The 14335-nt window shown below is 45.4% G+C and overlaps 1 protein-coding gene across 1 annotated transcript; it reads right to left on the bottom strand.

The window, feature by feature from the left end:
• Positions 1-1517: 1517 nt before the first annotated feature.
• Positions 1518-13873, bottom strand: lrp13 (low-density lipoprotein receptor related-protein 13). The gene is made up of 23 exons (XM_061037250.1): positions 13753-13873; positions 13531-13677; positions 12196-12411; positions 11885-12103; positions 10949-11164; positions 10638-10856; positions 9672-9884; positions 9347-9576; positions 8957-9086; positions 8476-8666; positions 8152-8338; positions 7016-7228; positions 6731-6914; positions 6448-6649; positions 6194-6358; positions 5760-5960; positions 4156-4693; positions 3924-4040; positions 3531-3638; positions 3196-3429; positions 2705-3083; positions 1690-1792; positions 1518-1592 (listed from the first exon to the last, which is right to left on the bottom strand). Exons 1-23 carry the CDS (start codon positions 13808-13810, stop codon positions 1569-1571), a joined length of 4494 nt encoding a protein of 1497 aa, XP_060893233.1. The 5' UTR covers positions 13811-13873; the 3' UTR covers positions 1518-1568.
• Positions 13874-14335: the final 462 nt, after the last annotated feature.

The following is a 14335-nucleotide window of genomic DNA, read 5'->3' as shown; positions in this document are numbered from 1 at the left end:
TCTAAAATACACTTCACCATGTTCCTCTAACACTAATATGTGTCTCTAGTCCGTCTACAAACCCCCCAATGATGAGAAAAGTCCATCCTCTCTGTCTTTTGCCTGCTCCACTTTTCAGAAAATTTGTACTCAAACAGGCCGTTTGGAGATTTTCCCTTCATGACATCACAAAGGGCAGTAGCCCCTCCCCCAGGTGGGTGACACTCCCACAGCTAGGTGTTTGTTCTGCCCTGAGTCTGCCTTCTCACCGTAAACAATAGGACATGGAGCGAGAAAGCCCGAGTACACCCAAGCCCTTCCAGAGAGGGGGCGTGGTCAGACACAGCTCATTTACATATTTAAAGGTACAGACACAGAAACAGTCTGTTCTGAGCAGGGCTGAAATAGAGGGGTTTATAGACATAATCAAATACAGGATCAGAGTGGATTTAGAACAAGACACTTAACACATGTTTTGGGGAGCTCCGAGACTTATTTAAACTGGTTGAAGAGGAGGAGAATATGGGACCTTTAATTTTAAAATGTGTGACTTTTTGATCCAGCACACCTCCAACTCCAGCGACACTCCTTCAACCCCCCTCTATTTGTATTGGCACGCAGGAAAAATGGTAAACAAAATTGTCCCCATCTCAGGCTGCAATTACCTGTGGCCTGCATTGTTGTGTTAGCAGGCTAAAGTTAGCTTTGGTTAGCTCATAGCCTCACATTGCATATACATTTAAATGGAATGACTGGGATCTAAAAATGCTTACGCGACATTCAAATAAGCAGTGAGTATGTTCTTAGTTTAATTTGAATCAGGTACAGCATACAAAAAAGCTACCAGATGAAGCTAACTACGTAATTTCCATCTGTTGATAGCAACAGTAAAATATGTATCAACCCGTCATGTGCAAACACACATTTCATGAGAGAAGAAAGACAAAACAATATACAGATATTAAAACATTATGTACAAGTTTCCCTGAGTTATAGAAAGTTGTCGGGATGACAAATTAATGCTGACAAGACTGGTTCCTTGTGTTTTGATTTTGGGAGAAAGTGGAAGTTTGTGCAAAGTCTCAGATTAGTTGGGAGATTATTCCAAAGTTTAATGGCTTAAAAGAAAAAGGAGATTGTGCAAAATCACAGTCATGTTTAGGAATACTACAATCTCCGCTTGAGGCAGACCTTGAAGCTCTCCACTGCTTCAACGCTAGCTGACGCTAACACCAACACACAACCAGCTAAGCCATTTGGTCATAGTTACCAAACAACCAAACTCTCTTAGATCTTTGGCCCAGGACCTCATGACGGGAACCAGTGTTACAGATCGAGTATACACCCATGGGTTTGTAGTCACTTCAGGATGTAAACAAAAGTAGCCACCCAGCCTCTGTAGCACCATCCTTCAGTACGACAATGCTTCTTTGATATGTGTTTCAGCACCATAACTGAGGAGACCGTTATAGTTTGTTCCAACTATTCATCATTGGTGGTGTGACTGACAGCAAACAAAATAACTTCACAGGAAAACATTTATCACAAAAACCATTTATTTTAAAACACTATGTGCCCATTACTCGGCCTCAGTCCACAGAAGATACCGCTTCCTGCAGAGAAAGTGAGAAATGTCAAACAGTCTGAACCACAACAACAAAGGGGATAAATCTGGGAAATCTGTTTTGTCAACTTTTCTTGGAGAGCCACCTCTGTTTTCTCCGTGTCCGATGAAACCGGTCGTGTTGTCGGGGTGGACTCTGTCTCCAGATCAGTCATACTCGTTTCCTTCACATCAGCCGGCCTAGCTCTCCTGGAAACACAAAGGTCATCTTAAGCAACCTCCATATATTTAGTCGACTGTTGCACAATGTGGGAAATATATTTAACTGTCCGCACACATCAAATGTCAAAGTCAAGATGACAACAATCATGTTTTGATAGTTTCTTATTTTAGAGTTTGATAGTATTTAGAAGTCTCTGCCTCAGTCTTTTTGGTAAAATTAGCAGCAAAGCTCTGGCGATGCCGAGCCAGTCAACACTTACTTTTCTCAACCGTTGGGTCACAAGTCACATTTTTTTAACGGAGAGTCCGGCCTCAGAAGAAACATTCAAACTTTGCTAATCCTTGAAATTGTCATCGCCTTATGGCTGAAAAGTACTAGCTGTGTCATCGGCTGGATTTTCTGTGATATTTAATGCAGCCATTCATGGTTTTATTAGGATAAGTACAGAGGAACTTTCCCAGTAATTAACTCATCCATTCATACACATTCACACACTGATGGTAGAGGCTGCTGAGTAAAGAGTCCATCAGTATTAACTCATCCATTCATACACTGATGGTAGAGGCTGCTGAGTAAAGAGACCGTCAGTATTAACTCAACCATTCATACACATTTACACACTGATGGTAGAGGCTGCTGTGGAAAGAGTCCATCAGTATTAACTCATCCATTCACACACTGATGGTAGAGGCTGCTGAGTAAAGAGTCCATCAGGGTCAAGTGTCTTGCCCAAGGACACAGACTATCATCAGCATGCTAAGGTGTACTAATTAATGCTAAGATGTGTTCTCCATTAACATCAAACATTACATTCAATACTACCGTCATAGCTGTGGACCGTTTGTGTCCTCACAGGGTAAGACCGTTTATAAGATCATAAAGTTTCAATCAACAGACTTCATCTGCATTCAGTGTTTTCATTTAGTAATCCAACAAACCTTGTGTTGGCGCTCTTCCTCCTAACCACCACCGCCATCACAACAATGACCACCACTGCTGCACAAAGCCCCACGGCGCCGTACACGATGGGACCCTGCATCTTCTTCAGGAGGTGGTTTTCACAGGAGTCGCCGCTGTAGCCGAATGAACACGCACACGCAGTGTTTTCTCCGTCCTCCACACAGTGTCCGTTTCCCCCACAAAGTCTGTGGCTGCACTGCTGGGCGCCCAGGTTCCTGAGCTGGCCGCTTACATTCAGGGTGGTGTTCGGGCCCGGATCCTCAGAGACATGAGGAGGGGGCAAGGGAGGAGAGGAGGAGCTGCGGCGCCGAGGGGTAGCCAGGACTTTAACTCCTGATCCCAGCTTCAGAGTGACACCTGACACAAGAACAATCATTTCAGGGATTTTTAGTTGGTTAAGATTTGGATTAAATTTGTTGTTTTTTGTTTGGAAAAAAAAATAAAATAAAATAAAATAAAAAGGGGTTACAGTTCTCGTCCGAGTGGTCACTGCAGTCAACATGTCCGTTGCAGAACTTCTCAGCAGGCTTGCATGAGAGTTGATCCAGACAGGGTCTGCTGCCAGCCGGGCAGCGCTGATCCAGGATGCAATGCGTGTCATTCACAATGACGTGGTCATGAGCACACCTGCATGTTCGACCTCTGGGCGTGGCCAGGCACAAGTGATGGCAGTGGCCGTTGTTTTTTGAGCACTGGTTTGAACCTGTGAGATAAAGACGGACTGTTTCAGAGGGTCCTGGTCATGTGAGAGTACTGATGTGCTCTTTGTCATAACCTCTCATGGTTTGTGCTTCTTCTACATACCAGTCTGACTTGACTCACTGAACGCCTTAAACCCGACCACTTCTGTGCCGACCTCAAACCACAGTTTGTTTTGCTGCTGCTCATCCCGGTACCAGAGCCTCGTCTTATCTGGAAGAATGGGGGGAAAAAAAAACAAAGTGAAAGGACACCGTGTTTCTGAAAGGTGCAGATCTGTTGCCAGTTTTAAAATCAACTTAAGACACTGGGTGGTTGTATTTCAGAATGAATCAATGAAGGCAGATTGAACAATTGTTTTAACATCTGAGGTTTGCAAAAAGCCTCCAGTACAAGAATAGCAGGGTTCATTCATCGGGAGGTTAATCCAGCCAGCCCATTGGACTGATATGGCGTCATGTTTCAGTTTATCAAGTTCATACTCTAATGAGATATTACCACTCTCAGTCATCCAGAGCAACGTCTCTCCACTCAGGGCCAGAGCAGCCAGGCCTTCAGTCTTGAACTCTTTGTAACCAGATCCGTCAAGTTGAACCGAGCAGATCGTTCCTGAACCTGGGAGAGAATCGGAGTCGTTGGGTAGATTTCAGCTTTATACCACAGACAGTTTGACTTTCAATGCATGACACAAAAAGTCCTGGTTACACCTGAAATGTGTGACAATACTTGCCTGTGTCAGCCCAGTAAATGCGATCCCCGGTGCTGGAGAACGCCAGCGACGAGGCCTGGACAGCCTCCTTCCTCACAACACGCTCAGCTCCGTCCATGTTGGCGCACTCCACAGAACCCTTTCCCTGCAGACCCACGTTGACATAACAAACTCCTCCACTGGGAGGGTGGAGGGCGATTGCCTCGACTCTGACGATACCTTCCGCTATCAGAACAGCAGTGTGCGCCGCCGTGGTCGAGGTGACCTGCAGGCGCGCCTGTTTGTTGCTGCTCCAGTAGATGTTCAGCGTAACCCAGTCAAGAGCCATCGCGGTGATTGTGTCGCCCATGAGTTTCAGAAGCTGACCCCGAGGGGACAAGTTTGATTCTTTCAGCTTAAAGGAGCTGAGGGAAGTCGTGCTGTCGTCTGTCAAGAACAGGATGTGGTCTCGTAGGCTGTAGTCCAAGATGGCGGCCTCATTGACACTGGGAACCTGCATGGCAATGTGTTCAGGCCAGCCTTTCAGCTCTGCTGCTGTGTGTCTGGACTGCAAGTAGATCTACAGGGATCATGGAAAATTAAATAATTATCTAAAAAATAAACACAAATGCACTGATGCCTGATGAATTGTAAATCGCCTATAAAGTGATTTTATCAAATTAGCCCTATATAGAGCGCCATATTTAAACCCCTTTAATCTGAATATCAAGGAGGAGTAATGGGGGGGGGGGGGGGGGACAAAGTGATCCCCCTCTGTGCCGTCTTCAGAGAAGACCACATGTAGACGTAGCTAAAACGTAGCTTTTTCTGTGTTTTGACCTTGCGTAAGTCTCTCAAAACTGTCCTTTAGTTAAACTCCTTCCAGGGTGAAGACTTTCAGAAACTCTGTTTAAGGTGTTTCTGTGTAGATGGGAAAACAGAGTTTAGTTCTTGTAACATCACACTGTGCGCTGGTTTCTCCTCCGTGTGACGTCATTGTGCGATGCTGTCTCTATTGTTTACATGAGATTAGTGTGATGGCAGACATAACTAAGCTAGCGCTGGTGCTAACTGGACTTTCTACATGCTCACATACAGTTACTCTCCCACTATGTGGATGAGCAGAGATGCCTGATTGGACAACGGAGGTCACTGCTGCTTCAATCAACACTCCGACAACAGACCCCACCGCTAACGTTGGCAGTTTTGGATGAGACCCGAACGGACCTGGGGATGGTGGGACAACTTTGCAATGACAGTTTCATTTTCAGAGGAATGGTGGAGAAAATGTGCACATGTCAAGGACATAGTTCTGGATTTGACAGAATTAACATTGCATTTGTGCTTTTTGAGTTTTTCATTAGGATTAAGATGTTTTTGAGAACTTGGCATGCGTGTACAGGATTGAACATTTTGAGCCTTGGTTTTAAAAAAGGCCCGCCTATGTGTGGACTTGGCCTTCGATGGTGGGTTTTAAAAGTTTTTGTTCCATCAAGCTAGCAGTGTCTCCTTGCATTCTTTTGGTTAAACACTAATCTGCTGCAGCAGCTACACATGAAATCACAAATATGAGGGAAGTCATTGAATGCATTTCCCAATCAATCCATTCAAAGCAGATTGGTTGAAACTATGGACAACACCACAACCTGGGTGACAGTGGAGGGCGACAGAATCAGCAGGAACGAGGAGTCTGCCAGCTTTGAGCATCTCAGACCATCCTTTGCCAGTAAGAGACCGGAGGGACACTTGCACACAGCTTTGGGTCCTGGGGCCAGCACACACATGTGGGAACACCACATCTTCTCACAGGGGCTGTCGATGCCCATCTGCAGCAACGGATGGACGATCTGCAAGCCAAGTCGGGACAAGACATTTAGTTTACCAAGGCTTTTTAGTGCAGATTAAAACATAATGCAGTGACATTAATGCACCAATTGGGACAGTTCTGATACCAGAACTATTTCAATTTCCAAAAATAGGATCATACATTTTTTAAGTGAGTGAGGACTGAACACATTGTGGGATCGAACTGCGGTTACACCAGCTCCACTTCTACCTGTTTTCTGAACTTTCTGCTCACCTTCACACCAAACGGTTGTCTCTGACGTTTCAGGAGAACTTGATGGTTCTTTCCAGAGATTTTGTGAGCAGCCCGCACGACCCGCTTCTTGGCATCAGTCCAGTAGAGCAAGCCACTAAACAGCGCCAAGGAGAACGGGTTGGTGGTCTCTTTCATCTGTAGAACCTGAACATCACATTGAAAATTTCACATCATTTCATGAGAATATTGAGTTTATTATACAAATATTTGAAAGACCTGAAACATTTTTTTACCCGAATATCGTCTCCATTCAGCGTTGCCGATCCAATAGACTTCAGCCTCTCATCCGTCCAGTAGACTCTGTCAGAGATGGTGTCCACAGCGACTCCACCTGGCCAGCCCAGACTGGAGTTTACCAACGCCCTCCTCTCGGACCCGTCCATCCCCGCACGCTCTATCTTCACCACGTTACCAATCTCTGTCCAGAACATCAGCCTGGGAGGAAAACAAAGAGGTCTGAGAAATAGTCTCAAGGTTTTCAGAAACTGTGTGGATTGTTTGGTGATTTATTCTGACCCTTTTTGTGGCAGAAGAGCCAGGGAGCGAGGCTGATCCAGGTCTTCGTCCAGGATGATGCTGTGGTCCAGGGTGCTCACGGTGGATTTGGACAGTCTGACAGCAACGATCTGACTGTTCACACCATCGATCCAGTACAAGTTTCTCCCAAGCCAGTCTACAGCTACAGAGTCGGCCCGTACACCTGTCCAAAGAAACACGATCTGGTGTCTCGATGTCAGATCCTCACGCATGAATATAAATTTATGCTACTGCAAAGGAGAAGATAAATTGTCTTGCACAAACCTTTAATCAGAGTCCCTGTGGTCTTCTGGTCCAGCGAGGACCATCTGATGCTCTCAGAGTCCAGACCGGCCCAGAACACCCTCTGTTCCCTCCAGTCGTAGTCCAGGGAGAGAATGGCTCGCTTGGCAGGGGACATCAACAAGTCCAGGCTGCCACTGCGCAGGCTGAGTAAGTAAAGGTCCGTTTGGACCGACGCTAGGAGGAACGGTTCACCTGAGGAAGAAAAAGATGTCTGTCATGGTGGAGTGGTTGTTGCCCCTCTTCAGGGTGCTGGCTTTGATATTAAGGATGGTCCAATTAATGTTTGTTGAGCCATAACACAAACTAGTAGGCTACTCAATTTAAGGAAGAATGTGCAACATTTTGATCCAGTAGATGAGCACCAGCATTAAACCAAAACAAACTGCTGTTTGGCCACACCTCCTCCATACTGATTGATTATTCACAACTCCATCACATGGAGTTTTGAATCAGAAAACACCATAATAAAGCATCATTAAGCGCAAGCAGCGGATAAAATTGTCCTCGGCTCAAACTGCAATCACCTGTGTCCTGCATTGTTGTTAGCATGCTAATGTTAGCGCTCTTTAGTTAGCTCGTAGCGTCACATCACATGTAAACTGACACAGAATGAGCGTGATCTAAAAACTCTTACTAACATCTAAATAATCAGTGAGAATGTTCTTCTCTCTAGTTCTTGACTAAAACAGCTTTTATACACAAGGGGCGGAGCCGGCCGTCCCGTCCATGTAAACACAGCTCTGACAACAACACAGCCAGCGGGACTCAAGCTTCTCACTCATTGTAGACAGTCATGACTCAGACACATTTACACAGGATAGACTTGATTTATGTGTAAAATTTTGCATATTGTTCCTTGAAGGTTTCTATGAAAAGTACTGTTAATGTGCTTTAATGCAGCTAGAGGGCAAATGTTCAAACTCACTGCAAATGACTTCAAAGGAATCCGACATTCTCGTTTTCATATTTAACAGACAGACATGTGGAAACAATCCTTCCGTCTTACACTTTGCAAAAAAGGAAAACGTATGAAATGTTTATTCTGCATTCTCCCCCACTGTCCATCTTTAATGTGCTACACTGAGATCGATGCCGTCTACATAGAAGTATGTTACCTGTGATCTTGCAGTGCTGTCCGCCTGCCTCCATTATGTATCCCAGGTGACATTTGCATTGATACGAGCCGGGAGTGTTGATGCACAGGTGACTGCACACACCGGGGCTCCGGCCTTTACACTCATCAATATCAGCACAGGTTTGCCCGTCCTCCAGGAGCCCGAAGCCTTCAGAACAGCGGCAGCGCTTCATAACGAGAACAGAGAGTCAAGTCAATGGAGACGCAACATCAGGATACTCACTTTACTGAACAAATGCATGTCCAGAGTCATTAGTAGTTGTGCTTAAGTTTACTCATGGTGTCATATTTGGAGGGTCCTCACCGGTCCCTGTGGCGTGCTGTAGCAGCTCTGGGCGCAGTGGTTGATGTCCATCTCTGCACAGTTTACGTTGCAGCTTCCTCCCTCGTCTGAGCCGTCGGCACAGTTGGTGATGCTGTTGCACACCAGGGCTGGATCCAGACACTCCTGGCTGCCACACTGGAACTGGTGAGGGAGGCAAGTCCCAACCCCACCTGAGTATCCAAACAGAACTTCAATATTAGTCTGAGAACGTTCTCCGTCATCCAATCGAAGCCTGATCCACAGAGAGAGGCTTAAATGTCTCCCTAAAACGTCTTCAACCGAGTCCAGCTGCTTCGATCAACTTGATATTAATACAGACTCCTTCAGGTGAGCCACATTTTGAAGGAATACCTGAATGCTTACATAGAAAAATGTCAGTTTGCTGCATCTTTATTGACCCGAAGAAGTGACTACCAACCCTGCCTTTAATTGTGTGTCAGTAATATGTTGAACTACTCACAGTCCGCCTCATCACTGCCATCGTCACAGTCCTTCATGCCATCACACCTCCAGGCTGCGGGGACACACTTTGTCTTGGACTTACATGACCACTGGAACTCTCCGCAGCTCAGTGGAACCACAGGACAATCCTCAAGAGGAAGACAAGGATTATTTTACCGTCATCCACACTGGTACTTTACTTGTTAATTCTCAGTTTGAAAAATGTGGCCAGATGAGGCATATATGGATCCTTAACTGAAGAACCTTTAAAACCCTGACAGTGCTGCTCTATCCTTCAATGTTTACAAGAAACTTGAGCCAACTTAAGCAGCCCAAAAAGTTGACTCTGCTCAGAAGCTTAGTGCTTAATACTCAAATTAAAGGTTTAAATAATGTGTCTGTTTTCCACCTTCTCATCTGAGCCATCTTTGCAGTCCAGATCCCCATCACAGATCCACTCCTGCACCAGACACTCTGTGCTCTGGTGGCAGCGGAGTTTGGTGCTGCAGCTCGGTGGGTTGGTGCAGCTCTCCTCATCCGAACGATCCCAGCAGTCCGGATAACCGTCGCAGCGCATTTTGGCCGACACACACTGACCACTGGTACACTTGTACTCTGTGGCGCTGCAGCCCTCATCAGCTGAAGTGATAGAAAGGGAGGGAGGGGAGATATCATCAAGGTGTTCTTAAGAAAACAACATGTAGATATGCATTTCGTAGTTCTACAACACGTACGACAGTTCGCCTCGTCACTGGCATCCATGCAGTCCCTCTCTCCATCACAGAGGAAGCTGTCGGGGATGCAGCGACTCTTGTTGTCACACTGGAAGGCGCAGCCCTCCAGCTTCGCACATCCCAGTTCATCAGATCGGTCCTGACACTGAGGCACGCCGTCACACACCTGGCTCTGCTCGATGCACTTCTTCCCATGGGCACACTGGAACTGGTCTGCACAGAACAGATGGTCAAACTGGGGTTAAGTTTGTTCCCAGTACAGCTGTGGTTGGGTTTCCACAGCCCTGCACTATCTCATCCTGTGGACATCAAAAATCATACAACTTTATTTAAACACAACAAAAACAAGAACGAAAGAAGGAAACTAAGAGATAGAGAGAGGAGAAGAGAACATCAGGAGTGAGGAAAAGATATGAAATATGATTCATCAATTCAATAATAATAAAGACAACTGTGCTGGTTTAGATATGGACATTTCAAAACTAAAAAGGAGTAAAAGTGTTTTAAGATGACTCTTAAAGACATCAGTGGTTGGGGAGGATCATCAGGTGAGAGGGGAGAATCAGATGAAGTGTGGAGATTTGGATGAAAAGGGGGAGAAAATAGAGTAAATAGTAGAAAAGGGGGAGAAGAGAATAAGATGAAGGATGGAAGGGCGAGATTTTATTATGAAATGGGGAAGAATTAGGTGGAGAATCAAGTAAAGGGGAAGAATCAAAGAATTGGATGTAGGGGGGGTGAACTGTATATAACATAACGGGGGAAGAATCTGATGAAGGGGGGGGGGGAGTGAGCTCCATAGTTTTGGGGCACAGATGGAAAAGACCCCATCCCCTTTAAGACCACACATGCACTAAACATCTCCATATTGCAGCCTTCAACATCACAAGAGAAATATCCTTTAAATGCACCTGAAGGAAAGTTCACATACAGTTTGAATCCCCCCCACACCAACCTTTAGATTACCTTTTTCACATTCAGATAAACACTCCTCCTCATCGGAGCCATCCTTACAGTCTGCTTCTCCGTCACACACGTGTTTGTAAAGGACGCACTCTAAATTGCTCTTGCAGGGTTTCGAGCCCAAAGCACACTTGATGGGAGTCGACGAGCCGACAGTCACAGCAGGCGCTGAAGTCGCTCTGGTGCCCCTTTGTTCTTCCTGTCCATCGTCCTTCTGGTCCTCTGAGGCAGAGAGCAAAGAAATCAAGATTTAAGACTGAAACACTGAAAGGATCAACTCAAATAAGAGATGTCTCATGCCATCATCAACCCACCACAGTTTTCCTCATCGGTGCCGTCTGAACAATCCCTCTCTCCATCACAGAGGAAGTTTGCAGGCAGGCAGCGGCTGCCGTCGCCACAGTGGAACACACAGTCCTCGGTTTGTTCGGTACAGTTCAGTTCATCAGATCGGTCCTGACACTGAGGTGTGCCGTCACACACCTGGTCCTGGTCTATGCACTTCTTCCCGTGAGCACACTGGAACTGATCTGCAGGGAACAGATGGTTAAAATATTAAGCTTGTTCCCAGTACAGCTGTGGTTTGTTTTCACGGCCCAATCATCCCGTGGATATCAAACCCATCCAACTTTATTTAAACACACATGAAAACAAGAACCAAAGAAGGAAACTAAAAGATGGACAGAGGAGAAGAGAAAATCCTGAGTGAGGAAAGGATATGAAATATGATTCATCAATAATAAAGACTTCAGGAGAGACAACTGTGCTGGTTTAGGAGTAAAAGTGTTTTGACATGAATCCTAAAGACATCAGTGGTGGGGGAGGATCATAAGGTGAGAGGGGGGAATCAGATGAAATGTGGAGATTTGGACGAAAAGGGGGAGAAAATAGACTAAAAAGTAGAAAATAATTGGGTGAAGGATGGAAGGGGGAGATTTTCTGACGAAATGGGGAAGAATTAGGTGGAGAATCAAGTAAAGGGGGAAGAATCAGAGAATTGGATGTAGGGGGGTGAACTGTATATAACATAACGGGGGAAGAATCTGATGGGGGGGGGGGGGGGGGGGGGGGGAGTGAGCTCCATAGTTTTGGGGCACAGATGAAAAAGACCCCATCCCCTTTAAGACCACACATGCACTAAACATCTCCATATTGCAGCCTTCAACATCACAAGAGAAATATCCTTTAAATGCACCTGAAGGAAAGTTCACATACAGTTTGAATCCCCCCCACACCAACCTTTAGATTACCTTTTTCACATTCAGATAAACACTCCTCCTCATCGGAGCCATCCTTACAGTCTGCTTCTCCGTCACACACGTGTTTGTAAAGGACGCACTCTAAATTGCTCTTGCAGGGTTTCGAGCCCAAAGCACACTTGATGGGAGTCGACAAGCCGACAGTCACAGCAGGCGCTGAAGTCGCTCTGGTGCCCCTTTGTTCTTCCTGTCCATCGTCCTTCTGGTCCTCTGAGGCAGAGAGCAAAGAAATCAAGATTTAAGACTGAAACACTGAAAGGATCAACTCAAATAAGAGATGTCTCATGCCATCATCAACCCACCACAGTTTTCCTCATCGGTGCCGTCTGAACAATCCCTCTCTCCATCACAGAGGAAGTTTGCAGGCAGGCAGCGGCTGCCGTCGCCACAGTGGAACACACAGTCCTCGGTTTGCTTGGTACAGTTCAGTTCATCAGATCGGTCCTGACACTGAGGTGTGCCGTCACACACCTGGTCCTTGTCTATGCACTTCTTCCCGTGGGCACACTGGAACTGATCTGAAGATACAGAGGCGGGCATTTAACTTCATGTCTGGTTGTAGGCTTTAAAAGAGAGCTCAAAGAAAATATTTAAAAACAGTGAAATAATGACTTCTTGGCCTACAATATGCTCTCAGGTTTCAATTATCAGGGACACCTAGATTTTACTTAAAGACATATTATCCACATTTTCAAACAGTCCCCTGTGGTCAAAATAAAATAACATGAATCAAGCACCAGAGGAGGCTTGTGACCCTGTATAAACCAGCTCTCTCGACGCTCTGTTTTGGTGTGTGTGTGTCTCTTTAAATGCAATGACCCCCCCCCCCCCAAGTTTTCCCCGTAGACATCACTCCTCTGGAGCGAGAATAATAATGGCGAACCTGCTCAAAAGTTTTGTTCTAGGCTGGGGGTGGAGTTCGTGGGTGGAGATACGAGGGGAGGGGATTTTTTTTTTTACCAGAATCCCACTGTGACATCACAAGGAGAGCACATTTGAAACAGAGCATTTTTCTCTGTGTTGTAAGACTTATGTAGACCACAAACAAAGGACTGGATGGATTTATTTCACATGTTGTGGGTCAGTAGACACTCAGATTACCCAGATATATGTTCAGTAACAAATATTGGATTTTTCATAATATGTCCCCTTTACGCAGCATCATGTGGTCCTGCAATGTGAAGCATACATAAATGTTAGTGTTCAGATTACAACTTGAGTTTTCTGCGGTGGCTGGGAAGTGCAAAGCCTAACTATAAAGTGTGAAATGCAAAATTCTTAATAATTCTTCAGAAAGGTTGCATCAGAAGAGCAGCCATCCGCCTACGTCAAAATGATGAAAGAGGAGCCCTTAAAGCCACAAAAGAGACAACTTCCTCCCAGACAGTGTGGTGCTTCCTCCGTAAAAGCCTCAGTTTCTTTCAGTATCTTTTCAGGGTCCAGACACTCATGACAATGTGATGCTTATATATGTATACACATCACATGCTTTTTAATCACCATGCAAAGTGAAAAATTCAAACCTTCCACCCTCTATATTCCCAGTCAGAACTATCATTGAATTAGCCCATGATGCATATTGATCCATGTGTCTCAACTGGTCCAAACACACATTATCTGTGAGTGTGCTTCAGTACCTTCATTGCATCCCGATTCACAGTCCTTTTCATCTGAGCCGTCCGTGCAGTCAGTCTCCCCATCACACACATGGCGGAAGAGGATACAAGCAGAGCCATCCTTGCACAGTGTGGAGCCCAGGCCACACTTCAGAGGACTACTCCCAGCTGAAAGATAAGCTCAGACATGTTACTTTCCATCATGAGGCACACATGCAGGATCATTTTGTTTCACATACTCACCTTGCAATGACACCGTCGCCTGCAGTAAGACCGCACAAAGAAGCAGAAGTCCACCCATCGCCACGGATAAAATCAAACGGACCAAATGGTGTCGAGTGGCAGTGTAGCATTTATAAAGGTACCAGGTGAGGACAATGCAACCTAATTGAACACCTGAGGATGGGGAGGAGCCACTGCTTTCTGCACACAGCCTCTGAAAGAATGATTCAGAGCAGGGTACTTTTTGGTTTTCCTCCTATAATAAAATCTTCACCTGATCGTGCCTTGTGTGTTTTCTGCTCTTACTCTGGTGCTGTAGGCTCAGACTTCTTATAATTAAATTAAAATAAAGACTTAATGTGCTGCAGTAACTCTGATCATTAACCACTAATCTCTCTTTATGGCGGTAACACATTCATGTTGTCATGTAAACAATAAAGGATACTGAATTCTATTTTGTATTATCCTGCAGTCATGTTTGTGTTTTGAACTTTATTGAACAATTTGCTACAAAACAGACGCGTACTCAAACTGTGTAACCATGACAAATGAATACCATGTCACTGAAGTGGTGGCTGTGGCTCAGTGGAAGAGCTGGCAGTCT

The sequence above is a fragment of the Labrus mixtus genome, chromosome 5 (genome assembly GCF_963584025.1).
Source record: "Labrus mixtus chromosome 5, fLabMix1.1, whole genome shotgun sequence".
Classification (NCBI taxonomy): Eukaryota; Metazoa; Chordata; class Actinopteri; order Labriformes; family Labridae; genus Labrus; species Labrus mixtus.
The sequence above is the reverse complement of the archived record's forward strand: the minus strand, read 5'-3'. Positions and strand labels throughout refer to the sequence as shown.

Excerpts from the sequence above, each read along its gene's own strand:
- lrp13 (XM_061037250.1), bottom strand. The coding sequence starts at position 13,810 with ATGGGTGGACTTCTGCTTCTTTGTGCGGTCTTACTGCAGGCGACGGTG. Across the intron at positions 8,339-8,475 it reads ACAGCACGCCACAGGGACCG|CGCTGCCGCTGTTCTGAAGG; the intron begins GTGAGGACCCTC and ends CTCGTTATGAAG. Across the intron at positions 1,793-2,704 it reads AGGAAGAGCGCCAACACAAG|GAGAGCTAGGCCGGCTGATG; the intron begins GTTTGTTGGATT and ends TTGTGTTTCCAG.